The sequence below is a fragment of the Perna viridis genome, chromosome 1 (assembly GCF_037379345.1).
Source record: "Perna viridis isolate PV_CMFRI_1.1 ecotype Kerala chromosome 1, ASM3737934v1, whole genome shotgun sequence".
Classification (NCBI taxonomy): Eukaryota; Metazoa; Mollusca; class Bivalvia; order Mytilida; family Mytilidae; genus Perna; species Perna viridis.
This window is the reverse complement of record NC_142445.1, coordinates 12697467-12718070: the sequence shown is the minus strand read 5'-3', so window position 1 is coordinate 12718070 and position 20604 is coordinate 12697467. Positions and strand designations below refer to the sequence as shown.

At 34.6% G+C, this 20604-nt stretch overlaps 1 protein-coding gene across 3 annotated transcripts in view; it reads right to left on the bottom strand.

Annotated features, from left to right (window-relative positions):
* Positions 1-223: 223 nt before the first annotated feature.
* The window catches only part of LOC148627299 (phospholipid-transporting ATPase ABCA3-like), a 33499-nt gene continuing 13118 nt past the window's right edge, over positions 224-20604 (bottom strand). For all 3 annotated transcript variants that reach the window (XM_088571195.1, XM_088571192.1, XM_088571199.1), the window contains 13 exons: positions 19693-19874; positions 18287-18421; positions 15999-16128; positions 10608-10762; positions 9985-10140; positions 9200-9410; positions 8448-8697; positions 7656-7885; positions 5674-6672; positions 4151-4348; positions 3008-3716; positions 2341-2511; positions 224-2009 (listed from right to left, as the gene is read on the bottom strand). In XM_088571195.1, the coding sequence (XP_088427321.1) occupies positions 1565-2009; positions 2341-2511; positions 3008-3716; positions 4151-4348; positions 5674-6672; positions 7656-7885; positions 8448-8697; positions 9200-9410; positions 9985-10140; positions 10608-10762; positions 15999-16128; positions 18287-18421; positions 19693-19874 (3971 nt within the window). In that variant the 3' untranslated portion in view covers positions 224-1564. The remainder of the gene's footprint in view (positions 2010-2340; positions 2512-3007; positions 3717-4150; positions 4349-5673; positions 6673-7655; positions 7886-8447; positions 8698-9199; positions 9411-9984; positions 10141-10607; positions 10763-15998; positions 16129-18286; positions 18422-19692; positions 19875-20604) is intronic.

Sequence of the window (20604 nt, the reverse complement as noted above, 5' to 3'; positions counted from 1 at the left end):
ATCGTCTAATTCTTGTAGGAAACATTTATTTGTCAATTAAATCATTATACTTCTGCCAATTGTATAAAATATTCTTTCAAGTTTTCTGTAAGTTCACCCCACGTAAGCTCGCTTTCCCTTTAAATGTTAAGAACGTGATCATCTTTTCTCCTTTTTTTAAATTTAACATTTTTTCCGATTTTGAAATTTTCCGTAAAGTAATTATTGAAAAAAAAATTAAACATAAAACAATAAATATTTTAATAACTTCATAAAAATCCACATTTTTACAATTCACAAAATCAAAAAGGTAAAAAAAAACATCATGAGTTCACACACACACACACAAACAAATGAAATATACTAACAAAAGTGTTAAAAGTAAATACTATGAACCAAGTCAAACATCAACACTTATTTCTTAGTGTAAAAAATACAAAAACAATGTTCATCTAGTGTTTTAAATCTTTTCGATGTTAATGTTGGCGATAGACTTTAAAATAGTTTCATTGTGCTTATCACAGTATTTATCTCCTTTTGTTTCAATTTCTCCAGTTTTCCTTGTTGAACATGCGTTTCGACTTCGACTTATAATTTCACAAATATCTCGTACGTTTTAACTTGATTTCCCCTACTAATATAAATTGTTCATTGTTATCGAGGCACAGGTGAGGGGACTATGAGTAGTATGTGATATTGCTAAGATGTGTTAAAGTTGGAATAAAAATGTAACCACTTAAGTGTTATGTCCGTTTAGTTCATGAATAAAAAAACACAGTATATAGTGAAAACAAAGTCAACAACCGTAATGAAAAAATGTAAAAGAAATCTTGTTTTTCTTAGGAAAGAGTATTGCTATAATGCAATATATTATATCAATATTGGTTTTATCAAAATATGTATATGGAAAACTATAAAAAAAAAAAAAAAAAAAACAACAACAACATGAGATTCAGGAATAAATACATAGAAAAATATAAAGTATATAGATATATGTTAAAAGGATTGTCCAGCTGAAATGGGGAGTTTATAGCCCTGAAGACTGAAATAAATAATTTATAGCCCTGAAAACTGAGATAGTTTATAGTCAAGGACTGAATTAAACACAAAAAAAATCTGATAAAATGAACATAATGATTTCATATATACTGACCCACGCACAATGTACAAGTTAATTCTCTCACACATAGAATTAATCATCACAGTAGAAACCGTCATCAATTCTAAAGGCATATACATAGATCATCAAGTTATAAGGTAATTGATATGCTAAACGCAGTTTCTTTACAACGATATCATGTGGATTTGTTGTTTTTTGTATATATGTAACATCACCAGTTTATGTAGATACTTTACATGCCTGTTAGGAATAATTGTTTTAACAGCTTTTGGGATCTTAACCTTGACAGTTAAAGATAAAAACAGAAATTTAATGTTATAGCCTGGTCGTACCTATATATTAATGTAACAAATTAAACTTTTCTTTTTCATCTCTTTAGATCGGAATTAATATGACATGACTCATCAGCACAAAGATCAAGTCTTAGCACAAATATCAAAACTTCAATAAAATATCAAAAAACAACTAACAACAAAGACAACAACAACATAAAGCTCTGCACGTGCCCTTTTTCTTTTTCTCTTTGGGAGGTTTCTGTTTCTGAGTAAATGTCAAGAACACTTGTTCTAGTGTAGTCTGATGAACCGCATAGTCCTCGATTTCGAAGTCTATCTTAGCCTTCTCCATAGCACTAAACACGTCTGCTAAAGGTATATCTGCGTCAGGAATCTGAAAATGACAATAACCATGGTGATCGTCAAATATCTCACTATTCGGAAACGTTGACGTGACAAACTCTTTTAACTTCCTGGTCTCTGCGTGGAATCCATTATTATCCATTCCCATTTGACAGATAAGTGTGTAGCCATGACCAAACTTATTCTTCAGGTGCTGAGGACTACCACAGCAGACAAACTGGCCATTTACCATGATCACTATTTTAGTACATAGAGCGTCACATTCTTCCATGCTATAAAATAAAGTGTTTAAGTGTTACATTAGCTTTAAATGATATAAGAGCATTTTGTCTTCCAGTTATATCGTATTGTTACAGGCCTAATCGGTCTTTTGAGGACAAGAACAATGTAGTAGTTTGCTGTAATGGTCTCTTTTTATACATCATAAATTCACGATTTCAAATTACATCAAGCAAGATAAGTACCGAAACAAAACCTCATAAAGTGTCTCTGTTTGTATGCGCAAATAATGTATTTTCAATAAAAAGCTAATCATTTCAACACAACATTGATGGATACTTTACAGATGATAGGACCATGACAATGCAATGAAATCAAATCTACCTGTGCGAAGTGAGAATGAGTGTCCTGCCGCTAGCCCTAACTTGAGATAAGACATTCCATAGTTGTCGTCGGGCTCCTGGATCCATACCAGAAGTAGGTTCATCTAACAAGATAAATGGTGGGTCGCCGATCAGTGCCATAGCTGTGCTCAATTTTCGTTTGTTACCACCGCTGTGAAATGAAAGTAGGTACATTTAACTACACTTTTTAGGTTTAAAATAGTTTGTTCACAGTAAACTTTTATTTGTTTTTGTTTGATTTTTCCTCGTTCAAACAGATTTATCAAAACAATTAGAGCCAATGACGATAAAATCTTATACTTTTATAGACACGACTAATAAAGTTCCCATGTCAGGACTCTATTCTCCCATTTCTTGTAAACTCAATAAGCTACATACTTAGACATACTGTTTACATGTGAGATTCTTTACTGCCTGTTTAAGTCCTTTTTTCTATGGAAAATATAATATGAAATGCTGACATGTCTCTTGTTGGGTAACTGGTGTGACTTTTTTTCATTAGGGCTAATTCGAAATTAGCATTTTGTATGATATCAATAAAATTTTACCATATTTTGACTGATTACGTCATGACTTCTTAAAGTATTTTTGAAAAGCTAGATATTGCCCCTGTTAGATGCAATACTTATCTGATATATTGAGCCTACCTGTATGTACCACACTGTCGATCAGCATATTTTTTCAGCATCATAACATCCATAAGGTCATTGACAACGCCCTGAATCTGATTCTCTTGAACTCCTCTCAGTCTTGCATACATATATAATGTTTCCCTTCCCGTCATTTGGTCAATAAGGGCATCAAACTGTGGGCAGTACCCTAGATTCTGTTGAACCTGCTTCATGTGTTGTTTTATGTCGTATTTATTTAAAAATGCATTTCCTTTCGACACAGGAACGTCCCCAGTCAACATCTTAAAGGTTGTGGTTTTTCCAGCGCCATTTTGTCCTAGCAGACCAAAACACTCATTCGGAGCAATACCAAAACTGATGCCATCAACAGCACGGAAACTCCCATAGTGTTTTGTGAGATTTTTTACAATGACAGAATCACTTTCCATTAAATGGGTGACCGAGTTAGACTCAATTCTGTGCTTTTCGTCTAAAACATCGCTGTCAACTTGTCGTCCTTCCATATCAGCCTCATCAATAAGAGAAACATCAGATACTGACGAGGAATTATTACACATTTTGTACCTCCATCTTCCAAATACGTCATGTTCAATCATGAACAGAATTATGAAGTAAACAAGTCCTTGCACGCAGAGGAAAATGACATAAAGACCCACCCCGGGGTACTTTAAGTCAAGGTAGTTAGATGAATTCGGAAAACAAAATTCATCATTTGGGTTACAACCTGTCAAAAGTAGTTCAATTTTGTTTTACTGATGTAGAATATTTATCTATATATTGGTGTATTACTGTTTTCTTATTTTACTGGGATATTTAAATGAGAATTAACGTAAGCAAAATATAAATGGTAAACACTCCCTGCTGTGATATTTGTGGTAAACAGGCATGAAAATGTTTGTATGTATTGCATTTCTTAATTTAGAGCAAATTGGTAATAACGCCTGTGATTTTTTTTTTCTCGATCGTATCATAGCACCATCCTATTCAGTTATAAAAACAACCAATGAAAGGTGATAAAGTAATAAATACTTGGAACCATGGTAATTTTATAGCTATATCTTTCTATTATATTTCAGTAAGCATGCTTGACTGACAGATCAACGATACACATGTTCATATATTGAGCAAATTTTCAATACATTAAAAACGATTACTTACTAGATTGGCAAGTAGGTGGGTTTCCACTTTCAGTGCATGCTTTGGTGTATCCCCAGTTCACATATATGGACATAAGAGATGTTCCCATGCAATAGTTTGGGAAAAGAACAGCAAATACTACATCCAACGATTCACCAATGTTGTAAGTATTCAGCGAAGGTATTTTCAGGACAAAAACTGTGATTAACGTAGCGAGTCCTTAAGTAAGATAAAGAATGCCATTATGTATTTGCTTATGTTCACAACAGTATGTGTGATGTTATGGTTACGTATATACGGGAATCACCTTATATAACTTTCGTTTCAAACAACGTGAATTGTCGATAAAACACTATTTGGACGATTATGCGTTGTGTTGACAATCGTGACTGGATACAATCTTTTGTCCTAATAACCGAAGCAGCAATATGCAAATTAAGGAAAATCCATCCGCCATTGATGAAAAGATTTGAATGAAATAGACAAACGACCATAAAAGGAAAATCGATCCACCTATGATAACAGTAGTTGCAGAATGACGCTGAGACTGATATGGCTCTATCAATGAAACGACGCACGTTTTAAACAATTTGACCTGAATAGTTCAATCACGCCTCCGGCAAGCGTATACATTTGACCTGGACGCCCAGTAACCATTGAATGATTTTCAATTCTCAAAATAACTTCGAAGAAATATAGTTCGATACAAAGATTTCCCCATAATGTAAATAAGCAAAATCGTACAAAAATGTTATAAGCTCCGGTAACCGTCTTTGATTATTTAGACAGCCAATAGATCTGTTGGGGGAATTCGGCTAACGCCTCACCCTTCAACAAATCTACTGACTGTTTAAATAATCATAGATGGTCACTTGGGAGCTTATAATTTATATTCACTTTCATTTATTACGTCATTTGATTCTACTGTTATATTAAAAGAAAATAAAATGATTTAAAATAGCATAGTAAACGGTACCGTACCTTTTAATGTTTTGTAGCGTCAATGTTATGAAAAGCGTTTTATATGTTATCGGTTAGGCTTTAGGGCAAAAAAGTTGTCCGTTTCCTGTTACCCTACCTAACCCCAACATTTCAGTGCTATTTTATTTAAACCACCGTTAAAGTCTAAACTCAATGTTAAATGTTTTTTGGAAAAATAAAATAGCCTACCTGCATTATATTTTATTGCTGGAAACGGACAAGACTATTGTTCTGGTCTAAGCAAAAATCCTAGTAGTTAAGCTAATGCCTAGTCATCAGATTTAAAGCTTAGTGTTGAACTGGCATTAATTAATAGCCTTTCAATAAAGCCTTATGTCAAGTTACCACTAAAATGCATATTTTTCAGAAAGTACATGTATAAATTGTGGCCTTTTTGTTATAGATGGTATACCGATGATTCATAACTAATATACTTTGATATTTATACATGCAGTGAATTTCGTTATTTTTTTAGCCAAGTAGCCAAGGTTTGAGATCAAGCCTCGAATTAACATCAATATTTAATTATCAATATAAGCAACATGTAAACAGTCATATCTTACCTACTATGATATTCGTCATTGTCATGAAAACCATTCCCGATGGAGCAGTACTAAAGAAGAAACTAATAATGTAGGTCATTGGTAGAAAACTCCAAGCATAGAGTAAAAATATCAGGAACAGAATACCAAGATGACCATCAGTCACATACGCCTCCGTCTGGAATGCAGCAAAAACGACCAAAATAAGAAGTACTGGGATCAAATAGTTAATCAAATCCCACAAAAAGTTCGATGCCCAGAACGCAATTGAACTCACTCCACTGACATTCTGCAAATGTTTGGCACCGGAAGACCGTTCTTTGATCAAAAATATAACGAAGGTTGCCGTCAGAAACGCCATACCAAACATGATTTGAAATGCTAAAGTAAACGCCGTTCCAGAATATGTAAAGAAATTAGAATTTTGATCCTCATCAAGGGAAAGCTTAAACGGAGCGTTTGTGGTCGTTATTGAGTAACTATCACTGTTCATAGCATACCTTAAGATAGCATTCATCAGGTATCCAAGAGCTATTGCTGGTGTATGAAACGGCTGTCCGTTGAAATACGCAGTCCATTTTGTTGATTCTAAATAAGTGCCGATCATATACTTTGCATTGTAAGTGGAAATTCCTACAGAATCTGCCTTGTCCATGATGTATTTACTGATATTTGTGGAACTTGATGCATCTAACGGAGAGGCACCTTGTCCACTTACAAAGGTATTATATCGTGTCAAAATATTGGATTGTGGGGCACCCGATCCTGTATCAGATACGATAGCTACTTGTCCAGAATCAAATGGTCCTAAATTAAGTGTTAAGGCCGGATCGGCTGCTGTTCCAGGGGCGGCTTCCTCGGCTAACAAACCAAATATTGTGAAAAGAACGGGCATTATAAGTTGTACTGCTGTTACAACCCGGTTCCGCCATGTTTGAAGAACTTTTTTAATGAACATACCATAAAACTGTTGAACAGTTAGAGCAAATCCAGAATTCTTCCTTATATTTTCATTGAATGCTGAAAATGTAAAGTGGAAACACTTTGATATAAATGAATAACTTTTAATATCGCTTTTTACAAGTTTATTAAGACATACCACTTATATAGGGTTCTGCCTCAGAACCAGGCAGAGGGTCCTCGTCATATCTGAAGATAAAAAAAACTGTTTGAATACATTTGTAAGGTCCTAAAAACAACTTTTCTCGGATCTGCTATTTATCAAGATTTTTCGGGTACTTTTGCTGTAGTAGAACATTACCAAATTTTAAGCGTTAATATCTCCAGTGAGCAACTTTTGTTTTCGAATATAGTTTCTATAAGGCATACTGAAGGATTTTCAATTAAAAATATTTGGAAATAAGAAAAGCGTGAATCTAATCATAAGGTACTTCTGGTTCTAAGGCAGATCTGCACAAAAATATAAATATGACAGTCCACTATTTCCAAAACTGGTATTAGACCTAATTTCAACGGATTACCTTTATACAGATTAATCAATTAAATGTTACGGACCAAGGCCATCTTGGTTCTATTGGTCATTAGAGTAAATTCCAGAGTCTTCTTTAGCCTCTTAGTAAAAGGTTCGTGGCCCTAAAATGTTTGTGGTTACCTTGCGTCTAGTTCTTCTCTGTCATTTTTAAATTTAATACATTCAATGATTTTATTTATGTTTGTCAAATTTTCATTTTTTTATTTAAACTTTAAAATTGATTAAAAATTCTAGATTTATTTAATTAGAAAGGTCTTACCATTATTAGGAATTTATACTACTAACCATCCTCGGAACCCCACGGTTGATTACGCTGCATGATTTCCGACGATGATTACCGACAACAAATTCTTATTTTATTTGGGGTTTCTTAACTTCTTTTATGATTGTATGTTATTTCTACTACTACTACATAACTCTTACAGCACAATTAACTTTTGACTTTGAACTTTCACTGATGTATATTTCCGAAACCGCTTTTCCAGATCACAACAACTTAAAATATAATTACCATTAAACATCCCGTCTCCTACCACCCCCTTGCCATTGTTTGCGGCTTCTTTTGAACCTGAAGCTTTTCCACCGTTTATCTTGGAGTGTGGAAGTCCATTGGTCTCTGCACAAACAACTTGACCTTCTGATTCAGACTTTTTCTCATCATTCTGGAAAGCTTGATTTTGGAACACCAAATTATCATAGCCATTGTCATTTTCTTCGTCGTCTGTTTTCGAAGCACCGACCCTACAAGTCAAGAAAGTAAAAGATGATACCAACAATCGTATACTTCTCTTTCTACCTTTTATAAAGGAAAATATAAAAAATCGACCACTTTATTAACTCATCCGGCCCGAAGGATGAGCTATTGATATTACTTACCCTCAGTCGTCCTTGTTCCTAATTTCTCAAATATCTTCTCCTCTGCCACTACTGGACCAATTTAAACAAATATTCTTTAGGCTATTCTCTCTACAACTATAGTGTGGATTTTTTTATCTGTCGAAAAAATAGACCTAGGGGTCGTCTGTCAACAGTTTTTGCCTTTATTTCAAAAACCGTAACAAATAAGAAAATTTAGACTCCGTATGGTCTTTAGTCCGATGAAATTTATTTTCACTGCAAGTTTCAAGTAAATCTCTCGACCTTTTTATACCATTCTTGCCATTTTCTTTTTTTAAGATGTAGGGGGGGGGCATTTTTCCTTTATTAACTTATTAACACAAGAAGTATTGCAGTAAGCTTAAAGAGGTTTTTTTTATGTATTTTTAATTAAGAAAGTCAATATATTTTACTACATATTACATACTTCAAGAAAACCTCTTCCATTGTAGTAGCTGTTGTGCCAAAGCTATTTAGACCAAGTTGACTCCGCTTTGCTTCCACATCCCTAAACAATTGTTCGAATTTGTTAGATTGGTCAAAAGGAAGCAAATACGACAACTCTGCACTAATGTCACTTTCTAATGTGGCTGTAGGGATGTGGGATTGGATGAGCTGTGTTACATTGCTGACATTACAGGATTGACTTTTCACCATGACTAAATGGTATCCAGCACCTGAAATTGCCCAATGATATTGAAAGTACTTAGTTTCTTTATGATGTAAAAATATCTTTCCTCTTATCCTACAGTGATTTTTAAAATCATGTAAATTATCTTCTGCTGTGACAGGTCTTTAGTGAGTGCAGACCTGGGGCATCCAATTTCTCATTAAAAGAAAGGTGAAAATATGTGCTAATACAAAATTGCTAAATATCAAATTGCTTGATTGTCTACTGGACTGTCTTGCTTCCTGAGTATTATTTACAATCATTACAAAAAATATAACAGTTTAAAACAATTTATAAGGGGGTCCCACAATGGACCCGCCTATGATCTCAACACTTAAATTAAGGTAAAAACACATGTTTACTCGCTACAATTAGAATTTCGACTCAAAACAGCATCGAAGTAAATTAATTTTAATTAACATATATTTTAATCTTTGAAAAATAGAAGTGATCCATCTCCTAAATTTAACAAAATGAAAATTGTTTAAATAAAAAATAAAAATAAGTACCATATGTTTTCTTCAAAAAGTGAGAAGTTCCGCAACATTTGACAACCCCATCTGCCATAATAGCGATTCTATCACCAAGTAAATCGGCTTCGTCCATGAAATGTGTGGACAGTACCAATGTTCTGTCCTTACGAAACTTTTGTAATACATCCCATGTTTGTCGTCTAGCTGCTGGATCCATGCCGGAAGTCGGTTCGTCGAGCATGACAATCTGAATTAAACATTTACGGACATTTAAAACAATTTATTATACAGATAGTAGTGGGTTATCGAATGTTCCTAGTGTAATGAATTTCGATAATTCACAGTGTGAATTCACTCTCGCACTATCTCCCTTCAAAACGCCACAACTTTGATATCAATCCACCAATCACAGAATTTTTAAAATTCATGTTGAAAATATCGATAAATTGTGAAGAAAATCTATATAATAAATTTGATAATCAATTTGCTATCATAATTAACCAAAATATGATCACTCGTGCCAAGAACGCACGAGGAATTTACTCGTGCATGGAAGAAATTCCCTACGTTAAATCTAGGCACTCGTGATAATATTTTAGTTATTCACCATCTTTTTAGTCATTTGCATTTTTAGTTGATAATGCTTAACAATTACAAAAAGAAGAAATGTGTGTGTTTGCTTAGTTATTTTTAACGAAATACAGGCATACAGTTATACTTGTCTTGGCAATATAGCCTATTCCCTAATTATATGAATGTACTAATGTAGATACATTTTTCGTACGCTAACTTTATGGAGTCTATACATAGATAGTAAATACCTTTGATCCGGCTATTAATGCTATTCCTACGGACAGCTTCCGTTTCATTCCACCAGATAAAGTCATTGACTTGCTGTCAGTTTTCGGCACTAATCCAATGACTTCTATCATTTCCTTAACTTCTTTTGATATCTCTGTCTTTGGACAACCCTTCAACTACAATAATATGTTTTTCTTGTTACAATGACAACGTATTTGGAATGTTACTTTATGTTCTTTGTTGTGTATGTCTGTTTTCCATGTCTGGTCTGTCCCTGGATTACATTCTTTTGATTACCGCTATAACCTTGGTTCCCTTGATTACTCATTAAGTAAAGCCAGATGTAAATGGACATATTTGATGTAGAACCTAATTATTTTACTAAATGACGGAAAATAAGTCATTATAAACAAGGCCGATAATATATTCTTTGCATAGGAACGGACTGACATTTAGGATGGAAAGAAGATAAGGGAAAAACTACATTCGAAGTTCGCCGACAATATTCAAGTGTCATTAAACCAGATGCATTAATAAGGGGCATGGCTCGGTCTTCAGAGTTGAGCGCAATTCTCATAGACTACACACGATGTCCATAAGGCTTCCATATCATTTTGATCTATTTCACTATCAAATTTCTTACTTTTGCATAAAATTCTAGATGTTCCTTCACAGTCAATGTATCAAATAGGATATTGTGCTGAGGACACAAGCCGAGGCTCTTTCGTACATTCAAAATGTCGTTCCGTATATCAAAGGAATTAATCTTGGCAGTTCCTCGTGTTGGTGGGATAAAACCTAAAGAGCAGAAAATATAAACATAATGCCGTCTTTTTATTTTGTCTTTTTAACCAAGTAAGTATACCTCATCTGAAACCAAAGATGCGAGACTGGCAAGTATTTAAATGCTATAAAACATGTGTAAATCTTTGCTTAATTGATCTAAAATTCGACAAATACATCTCAGATACCATAACACTCCTTCTGTTAAAACTGAAGTGGTATATCATCCCCATTTCATACAGTATATGAATGTGAACGAAAACAAAACTGCGCTAGGATTATGGAAGAGTAATCAAGGGAACCAATATTCTAGTGGAAGTTAAAAGAATGCAATCCAGGGACAAAAATCAGACATTGAAAAAACACAAAACACAACAAAGAACATAAAGTAACCAAAATAATACATTCAAAGTAACAAAAGTAAATGAGCAACTCGGACTACACTAAAAAATGGGAGCATGGACCAGGTACACCGGTAGGGTGAGCGTCCTCTGCTTTTATTAGAAACACCCGCCGAGTCCTCATCAAAAGTCAAGTCCAGGATAGACGAAAGAGTAAAGGAAAACTATGACCCGTCGAATAAATCAGTTCCCATGGTGCAGATGGATAAACCGTAACGATCCACGAGTTCATGATGACGACCATAAAACTTCTGTAGTGATGACTTCAATCTTGTAGCAACATAACATTTTTGCAGAAGCTTAATTATAACAAGTTAAGAGCGATACAAAAAGTCTACGTAGTTACGGCAAGCCCTGGCATACAGTATGAGTTGTGATATGAAAACTCCGTACGCAGGTGCTGAAGGGATGTTGCCACAGATGAAAGGAAAGTGGACAATTCTGAATGAAAATGCATCACAATTGTCGTAAATTTTGGTCAGTAGTTTTCCTTTACCATCGATCTCTAAGTGTAGGTCAAGAAATGAGGCTGACTTCACAGTGTCTGTAGTATCCTTTATCTAAATTTCTTTCGGGTAGATGCGATGTATCAAATCCCCGAAACTAGGATTGTTCAACGATAATACGTCATCTATATAGATGAAGGATATGGAAGGGATACTTTGGTTGACTACATTATAAAATTGGTCAAAGACAGAAATAACCTGGTTGCCGTAATATACACCAAGTCGATGAACAGAAAGCAGAAGTGCGACAGACCTGAAATCGCATCACACGATATGAGTCCCCATACTAGTAGCTAAGAAAAATGTTACGAAAGTTTCGCAATTGTCCTGAAATGTTGAAAAATAAACCAAAAAAAACAGGAAGTAGAGTATCGTAGGATGCGATTTCAGTTCTTTAATAAGAACTGAAATCGCATCCCACGATGTGGAATCCATACTGAAGTTGCTAACCAAATATGTAGTAGCCGTGAATTAAGGTTGCTAAAAAAATGTTACGAGAATATTTTCTCCGCGCGCCCGCCGGTCATTCACCATTCTATAAGCACGAATGCAACCTAGCCAAAAATGCATCATTGATATTATCATATTAACATTATACCTGAATTCTAAAGAACAAGAATATATGGCATGACAAAAAACATACAAAAAAGGCACAAATTAGTAAAATAATTTGGAAGAGTCAATTCAAAACTTTCAAATCGTCCATTCAATTATAATGTTATGGGTAATGGCCAAGAGAATTCATCATTGCGTCGTAGTTTACATTCCTGAATATTTCTTAACATTTTTCACAGGTGTTTGATAAGACTACACCAGCTAATAATCATGGTATAACCTTCTATATCAAAGCTTATTTTATAGACATTTTATTCTTTGAAGACTCATTGGCGGCCTGTAGCTGACTCTATTTTCATCCTAATGGTGTTGTTATCTCTTTGATATATTCACCATATCCATTCTCGTTTATTTATTTCACGTCGTAACTGAACAACACGCTTATCATATAATTATAGGAACATGATGTTATAATATTCTCCCAAATATCTTACTTATACTGTGTTATCCTACGTCATTAATAATTAATATGTGACAATATATATCGTGCTCTTTTCATTCCTTTTTCATATCCGGAGTAAGTATTGCTCATCTAATTAAAATTAATTATTATATAGATAGCAGTGATTTACCGCGATATAGGAAAATAGGGTGAATATGAGTTAACCGCATTGATGTAGGGTGCACCCATTTTTCCGTTCTGATATTCGATTGTTTTCATGCCAGTTTTGTGTAGATATTTTGGAAAAAAATACCTAACTGAAATTTATTCAGGATCCTTGTACACTTAAACATATGAATGATATTACATTAAATAATATATTAAAGAATGTCCTTTAAAAATGAATGTTAACTTGGGGAAAAATGAAAAACCCGATTCATTTTTAATGAGATTTAAAACCACGGGCGAAAATCATGAACTCTTCCACTCTATTTTCTTCTATAAAACAATCTTTTCTGTATATATCTGTTTTGTCATTATTCTTCCTTAAAACTGAAGTTTACACACAATTACTGCTAAAAGTATCCTCTCTACTACGTGTCTTAAGGAGGTAGACCTTAGGTAAGGGTCACAACTCTTACAAAACGTTTGTATTCAGGATTTCACATCAGTCTCATGTAAGCATCAAAGTAACTTTGATTGATTTCAGTCTGTTTCAAATGGAAGCTTAATAGGCTTTGGTGTAATTTTAATATGATACAAGCATATCACCGATTTCATAAGTTATGTCCCTTAACTTATGTCTACATCCTTAAATGCCCTCAAGGACGTTCTACATGTAGTTATGTCTTCATTAAATATTTGTTATTGTATACATATTCATTTACCATCAACCACTAATGACGCACAGAGCTTTGAGTAAAGGCCATCATGAGGTCAGCACTTTAAAGTTTATCGCATTTCCTCAAACTGTTGTTAATTGACTACCACGATAATCAAAGTGCTCATGTACTGAATCAATTTATATCGATAGTTTTATTTATTTACGCCTCAAGTAATCGTCAAATTGCATAAAAATGGAATAAAAGGAAAGTACATGAACCGAATTTAAACGTATGTAAGTACAAGCTTATCATTTCAAATGGTTAAAATATTGAACTCTTTGATTTATTTTAATATTCACCATTCTGATTACGAAGAGCATTACAAAAACACACACACAAATTCATGATGTAGCAGTGCGCCAGTTTGCGTACTACTCAGATTCGATGTCTGTTTACATGGAACAAATAGATGAATGAACATAAAAATCTCCAACATACTGCGTAATTGAACTACAAACTAATAGTGGCCTTTCCCAGAACTAAATTTTCAAGTCGAGATTCAATTTGTTCTTATTCTTTCCTTTCTTAAGTAATGACATCATAATAGCTTCCTTCTGCATTGTGCCAATGTGGTTGATTTGTACTTTTTCCTAGCTCCAATATAGGTATCTAGCAATGCTTTCGGTGCCAAATTACCAAGATGTTGTAGCATCTTATTTGCAATGTTATCGGAGCCTGGAGATTTGTTTTCTTTTTTAACCCTTTTTAGTGATCTTTTCATTTCAGGTACTGTGATGTCAACACCACCAAACGCATTCCCCACTCTGTGATGAAGAACTATACTAAGTGCCTAGTATCACCAACCAATCTTTTCTCGATCATTTTTACTTCGCTTGACAGTGTGAAGGGGAAAAGATGTCCGTAGCGATTCAAAAATTAATAGAAAAACCATACCACACACAAAAATCCTGTATCAGTTCCCTTCTTTCCGACGGCTAGCAAACTTTTATCTGCGAGGAATCGTATAATATCACAACACAGAATAAAAATAATAATATTCACTATCTATAAACAAAAAATGAATGCAAAGGTATATTCTTCTAAACATCTAAAATATCCAAAGATGTGACAAAAGTAGATACATAATTCACTGGAAAATTTTAATAGTATCGAGTAAATATTCTAAAAGTATCAGTTTGATCGACTTTTCTAATGAAAGACGCCCTTAACATACCTTTACGTTAGCTCCGAACGGCTCCGACAAAGTAATAAAATCAACCGTAACTGAACGATGACAATTCATCAAAATCAAAATTAGAAAGTTATATAGCAACACAAAAACACATTAATGACCGTCATCTCCTGACCGTGGACAGGTGCATGCACTTTGCGGTGGGGGTTAAACTACTTTTATAAGGCCTTAATTATCTCCATTTAATTTAAAGTAAAAAATTAACTGTAACAACATACAAAGGCGCCATCAAATTCATTGAATAATGCATCCAATTTTTTCCATGGAATCCTCAACAACAAACATATAGACAAATGAAATACATCCACTACAAGAACGCTCGCCTTTACTGTAAGGTAGCTCAGAACATATCAAAGAATGACAATACCATAAAAATTACCAGCATTAGAAATAATCGGACACTACAATTCCAGTGGGCTGGATATGGTACAGTAAAGTCAAGTACTAAATAGGCAAGATTCAACGTAGTGCAATACTTTGAAAAAAAAATGACTTAATTGTCACGTATGTATGCAATTAGAGGTCGAATATTTCTACTAGTGAAAATAGATGATAATTTGAAATTCGTATTCTTTACCATAAATCCATTAAAGGCAATCCATAAACCCACTGGATTTTGTTTGACAGGACGTGATTTATAAACTATATTTCCGTATAAAAAACTGGTTGAACAATACAGTTTTTAATTAAGAACCTACAGGTGCTATCAAAGTTTTGTAACGCGTGAAAAGCAAGACGTTTAATAAATCAATTGTGAGTAAATCATAAGGTCGCCGAAATGTCTTGGCTAGGCCATCACGTGGATTTGGTCAGATTTCTCATGATACTTACTAGTATAATAATACATGTACATAACAAATGTCAATGTTTACTTGGTACAACCAGATAAGTGATATTCCTTACTAGGAATTAAAAATATATATCATTCAGTTATCTTACATTCTAACTTTTATCATGCATCAATTATTTATGAAAATCAAATGCTTACTGGGTTTTCGGGTTATGGCATCAAACAAATAGTTTCCTAAAAAGATTCTAATTTGCTATCAATAGCCACACGTGTACAAATGTGACAAATTAAAATAAGCCAACACAACTATTTATATATATGATTTCTTTTCAACAAAGGGGTTTTCTTTGAAATCTATATACATGATTGAAATGGTGGGAACCACTAAGTGACATGTTCAAAACAGTAGATACCTAGCTTCCAATGATTTAATATTGATATTGTTTCAGGACTGTTGTTGATAAAGCTTTTAATTACATACCCGTCAGCATGGACATGGTCGTTGTTTTACCAGCGCCGTTGTGGCCCAGAAGTACAGTGATTTGCCCTTCGAGCATGTTTAGATTCGTATTTTCTACGGCTACTTTCTTCTTTTTACCACTTCCGTAAACCTGCATCGATATGCAAATTATTTAATTTGTTTCTTAATAAGCCTCCTGATTGATTGGGTCTCTTTGGGCAACATAGGTTTTTTTATAAACTAGTTTAGTACTATGACGTCATTAATTTATGTTTCTTTCCACTCGAATGATCCCCAACTACATAAAATGTACAAGACGTTTTCATTAAATGATCAAATCTTAATTAGGACTGGAATCGATTAGGTCTTTTTACTAGGTTATAATTATATATCCAACTTCTTTTTACCAAACTTTACGACAAACGTGACGACTTCTCATTCGAAATTGTCAAACTTTCCTTTCATCTGTGGCAACATGCCTTCAGCACCTGCGTATGGAGTGTTCATATCACAACTCGTACGTTATGCCAGAGCTTGCCAAAACTACGCAGACTTTTTATATCGCGCTAGAACTCTAACAAATAGGCTTCTGGAACAGGGTTATGTTGCTACAAGATTGAAGTCATCACTACGCAAGGGTGTTAAGGTACTTTGAGGGATGTTTTTGCTAAGGGAAATAACTCTACATTGACTTTTGTGACGTCTGAATGGCGGGACCGTAAGGAGTGGCGTATTCGGAGAGAAAACGTTCGAATGTCATCGTAATAGTATCGCGTAAACAGTATGCCGTTGTTCATATGATACATTTTAACTTCTTATTTGACAAACAATTTTTATTTTTCGGTTTAAAACTGATCGGAAAGCGTATTTTGAAGAAAACTGGAATAATCTTGCCCCGCCCATCGAGAACTTTCGACCAATCAACGGCTCTTGGTCATTCGTCAGGATCAATGTGAAGCTTTTCTACGATGTCAGCTCAGCTGTCATCACCTGTTCAAGTAACTCGGCATGATTTCACCAAGAACTGAAGACAAAAGCGGGGGAATGGTATGTATTTAATGTTGATTTATACGTCTGATCAATGGTAATCAGACTTATGTTCAGGAAAAGCGTCCACAACCACAGGTCTGCCACCAAAAATGAAGTGAAAGTAAAGCCAGACTGACTTGCATTTTTTCTTTTCTTCTTGTGAACATTATTTATAAGTTAGTTATCTGATTGCTTTGTGTCACACAGTACACTCACTTGTTTCTGTCAACAGTAAAGTGGAAGGGCAACCCCTCCCCTTTTTTGACAGAAACAAGTGCCTGTGCAGGATGCAATGTCAGATCTGGGCTACATATATGTGTATAAAAAGTGTTCCTTGGAAATATATGCCAGTTATCAACTCAATTATATACATATATTTACTTCAGTAGACAAAAAAGGGACAAAATTAATTCTAAGCAAATCACGGGCATGCATGTATAAACTAAGAGTTAGGACGATAAAAGCTACTGTTGTTGTTGCAGGTATATTCCTCCAGTAACAGCGGATCACTCTACAAATGTAGATATATATTAAACTGAATGCTGTTCAGACGCTTTTATGGGACAGGATATATTTTACATTTCGCCAGGGAATTTCGAAAGGTACGCAGAAGATTTATGGTCGTCATCATGAATTCGTGGATCGTTATGGTGTATCCATCTGCACCATGAAAACTGATTTATTCAACGGGTCATAGTTTTCCTTTCCTCCTTTGTCTACCATGGACTTGACTTTTTATGAGCAACTCGGCGGGTGTTTCTAGAAAAACAGAGGACGCTTACCCTACCGGTGCACCTGGTCCATGCTCCCAGTTTTTAGTGGAGTCCGAGTTGCTCATTTGGTTTTGTTACTTTGTATGTATGATTTTAGTTACTTTATGTTCTTTGTTGTGTATGTCTGTTTTCCATGTCTGGTCTTTGTCCCTTGATTACCGCTATAACCTTGGTTCCTTTGATTACTCCCTCGTAACATTTTGAAGCCTAAACTGTCCCTAAGTTAGTTATATAGTATAACCTGGTCAAAATATGAAAATAATCCTTACATATACTTACAAAAACTCAACTCTGTATGTTTACATGTGGTTCTTTATTTGTTTTGATCTTATTGATAAGTAGTGATACACAAATATAAACAGTATAATTGGCTTTCTAAGCTTAAAATGATGAATTCATATTAAGCAAATACCCCTCATGATTTCATTAGTTTACATATTGGTACCTTGTGTCTTGAATGCTTCGGTCGTTTCAACTTTAAAACAAGACATGTTTGACATTGCCTACCTTCCTAAGATTTTGTATGCTGATTCCTGCCTTAACACCTGGTGGTTCCCGTTCAAAGAATTTAGGGTTTGTCGTCATAGCCTGTCTTATATCGTCAAAGTTTTCTACAGGGTTATGACCACACCAGTAAGACTTCTGAAAAAAGAAAAGAGATGAAGAGTGTTAACTTTCTGAATGACAACACAAGGTAATCTATCCCCATCTCTGTCACTTTCTCCAAGATATGTGTCTTCTGTAAACAACTGGACATAGCGTTGCCACGGTGAGTGAGTGTGAAGTGGTGCCGACAAGTATATCAAGGACAGCATGCTTAACCTACCAGACATCGAAGGAAATCAACCCTGGCCTTTCCGGTGTAAATCTACGCAAAGCGATAAACATATGATGGTACATAGATTAGTAGTGTGTTGCCTCATGGCTGTTCATTTATTAATTACTTCTACAAGCATTTTTATGCATCTATTTTAGTTTGTGGTATAAACTGATTAAGGTGACATAGAAGGTTAAGCGGGAAACCCTGAACTGAACATGACGGATACCGCGTTTTTTTCAATAACGTCTGAGGAACACTGTACCGTAAATGCTTTCCCCTAAAGTATTCAGTTGATAAAGTCATTTTAACTAAGAGCAAAACAAAACAAACGTAAACAAGTAGTTTGAATGAAAACTGAAAGAAGAAACTATGAGAAAAGGCGTCCCTGTGACAATAAAGCATCAGGACATCCTAGGATATCTATGGGAAATATGGCTTTACAAAGAAACAAAGCTTATAGTTTAAATATACATGTATATTCAAATTGAAGGAGATCAATAGTGAAATTTCTCAAGGTGAATAATTTGACTTGAAATATCCGTCTATAAAGAAAAATGTATACATACTTTCCTTTTTTTTTGTTATATATGTACATGTTCTATCAGCTACAACTTTTTTATCTACTGAAAAGTTCAGTCATGTGAAAATCTATATAAAACGCGTACCCAACACAGCTAAATCACCACGAGGGCCACCGACCGGAAGTGTGACACGTACCCAACACAGATAAATCACCATGAGGGCCACCGACCGGGAGTGTGACGCGTACCCAACACAGCTAAATCACCACGACGGCCACCGACCGTACCCTACACAGCTAAATCACCATGAGGGCCACCGACCCAAAGTGTGACGCGTACCCAACACAGCTAAATCACCACGAGGGCCACCGACCCGAAGTGTGATGTACGTCGAATCTTGATACGGCATGTGATCCACAGGTTTTGACGCACTATGCTCATATATTTCAATTGTGACTGAGAGATTATATCCGTAAATTATTAAAGGTGTCCTATAACTGAAATCAAATCAACATTTGGGGTAAGTTTTGAATAAACTTTTACTTTCTAAGATTTTTGTGTTAGATACTTACAGTGAAAGGAAAATAAAAAGGTTGTGGAACACCGAAGTCTCCAGGACGTATGGCATCAACATACCAGGCGACTATCATATATAACACAGTGTCCAAAATTAATATTAGTATTACTGCAAGCATCGAAAAATTACCATCTACCGTCGGAGGTTTGTAAAAGTTGTTCCACTGTATTCCAGCTCCTGACAAAGACAAGAGGCATCTTATGTAGCACTTATTTAAATACAAATTCCTTTTCATGTTTTATATATTAAAACGAGGAAAAATGACAAAAAGAAAAATATGTTTGAAAACAGTTCTATTAATACAGAATTCATAAAATATTTCAAATATATTATTACCTAATATAAACAAAAAGATTTGATATGCTTTACACAAGTTTTCGTAAATAAATTAGAGTTAACGGACGCCGCCGACGACGGCCACGACGTTGATGCCGACAAGGTGATACCATTATATGATCGAATTTCTTTTGTGGTCGTACAAAAAAACCTCACGGATTGTGGTAGATAAATAAATGTACAATAATTAAACCAAAATTCATGACAAATGGACTCCCATCTTGACGCTTGGAGGAGGCAGTGTTTGTGCGAATTTAACCACAGTATTATTTTAGATAGGACTAGGACATTCAGCTTTTTGACAAGTCGTCATATCCTTATATTTTAATATGTCGGTACATTGTAAGCCTCCCTGGCTGGTTCGAAATAACAGATTTACATATGGAAGTTTGTTACAATTCATTTTTTCCAGAAGTGTGGGCGAAGTCAATCGACCAAGAAATAAAACAGAATACTTTATTACATTCCAGCAAATATTTTATAGTCTACTATTAAAATAAATCAATTATTCCAGTCAATCCTTATAAGTCTATGAAAAAAAAAAGATTAATGTTTTAGTGGAATTAATACA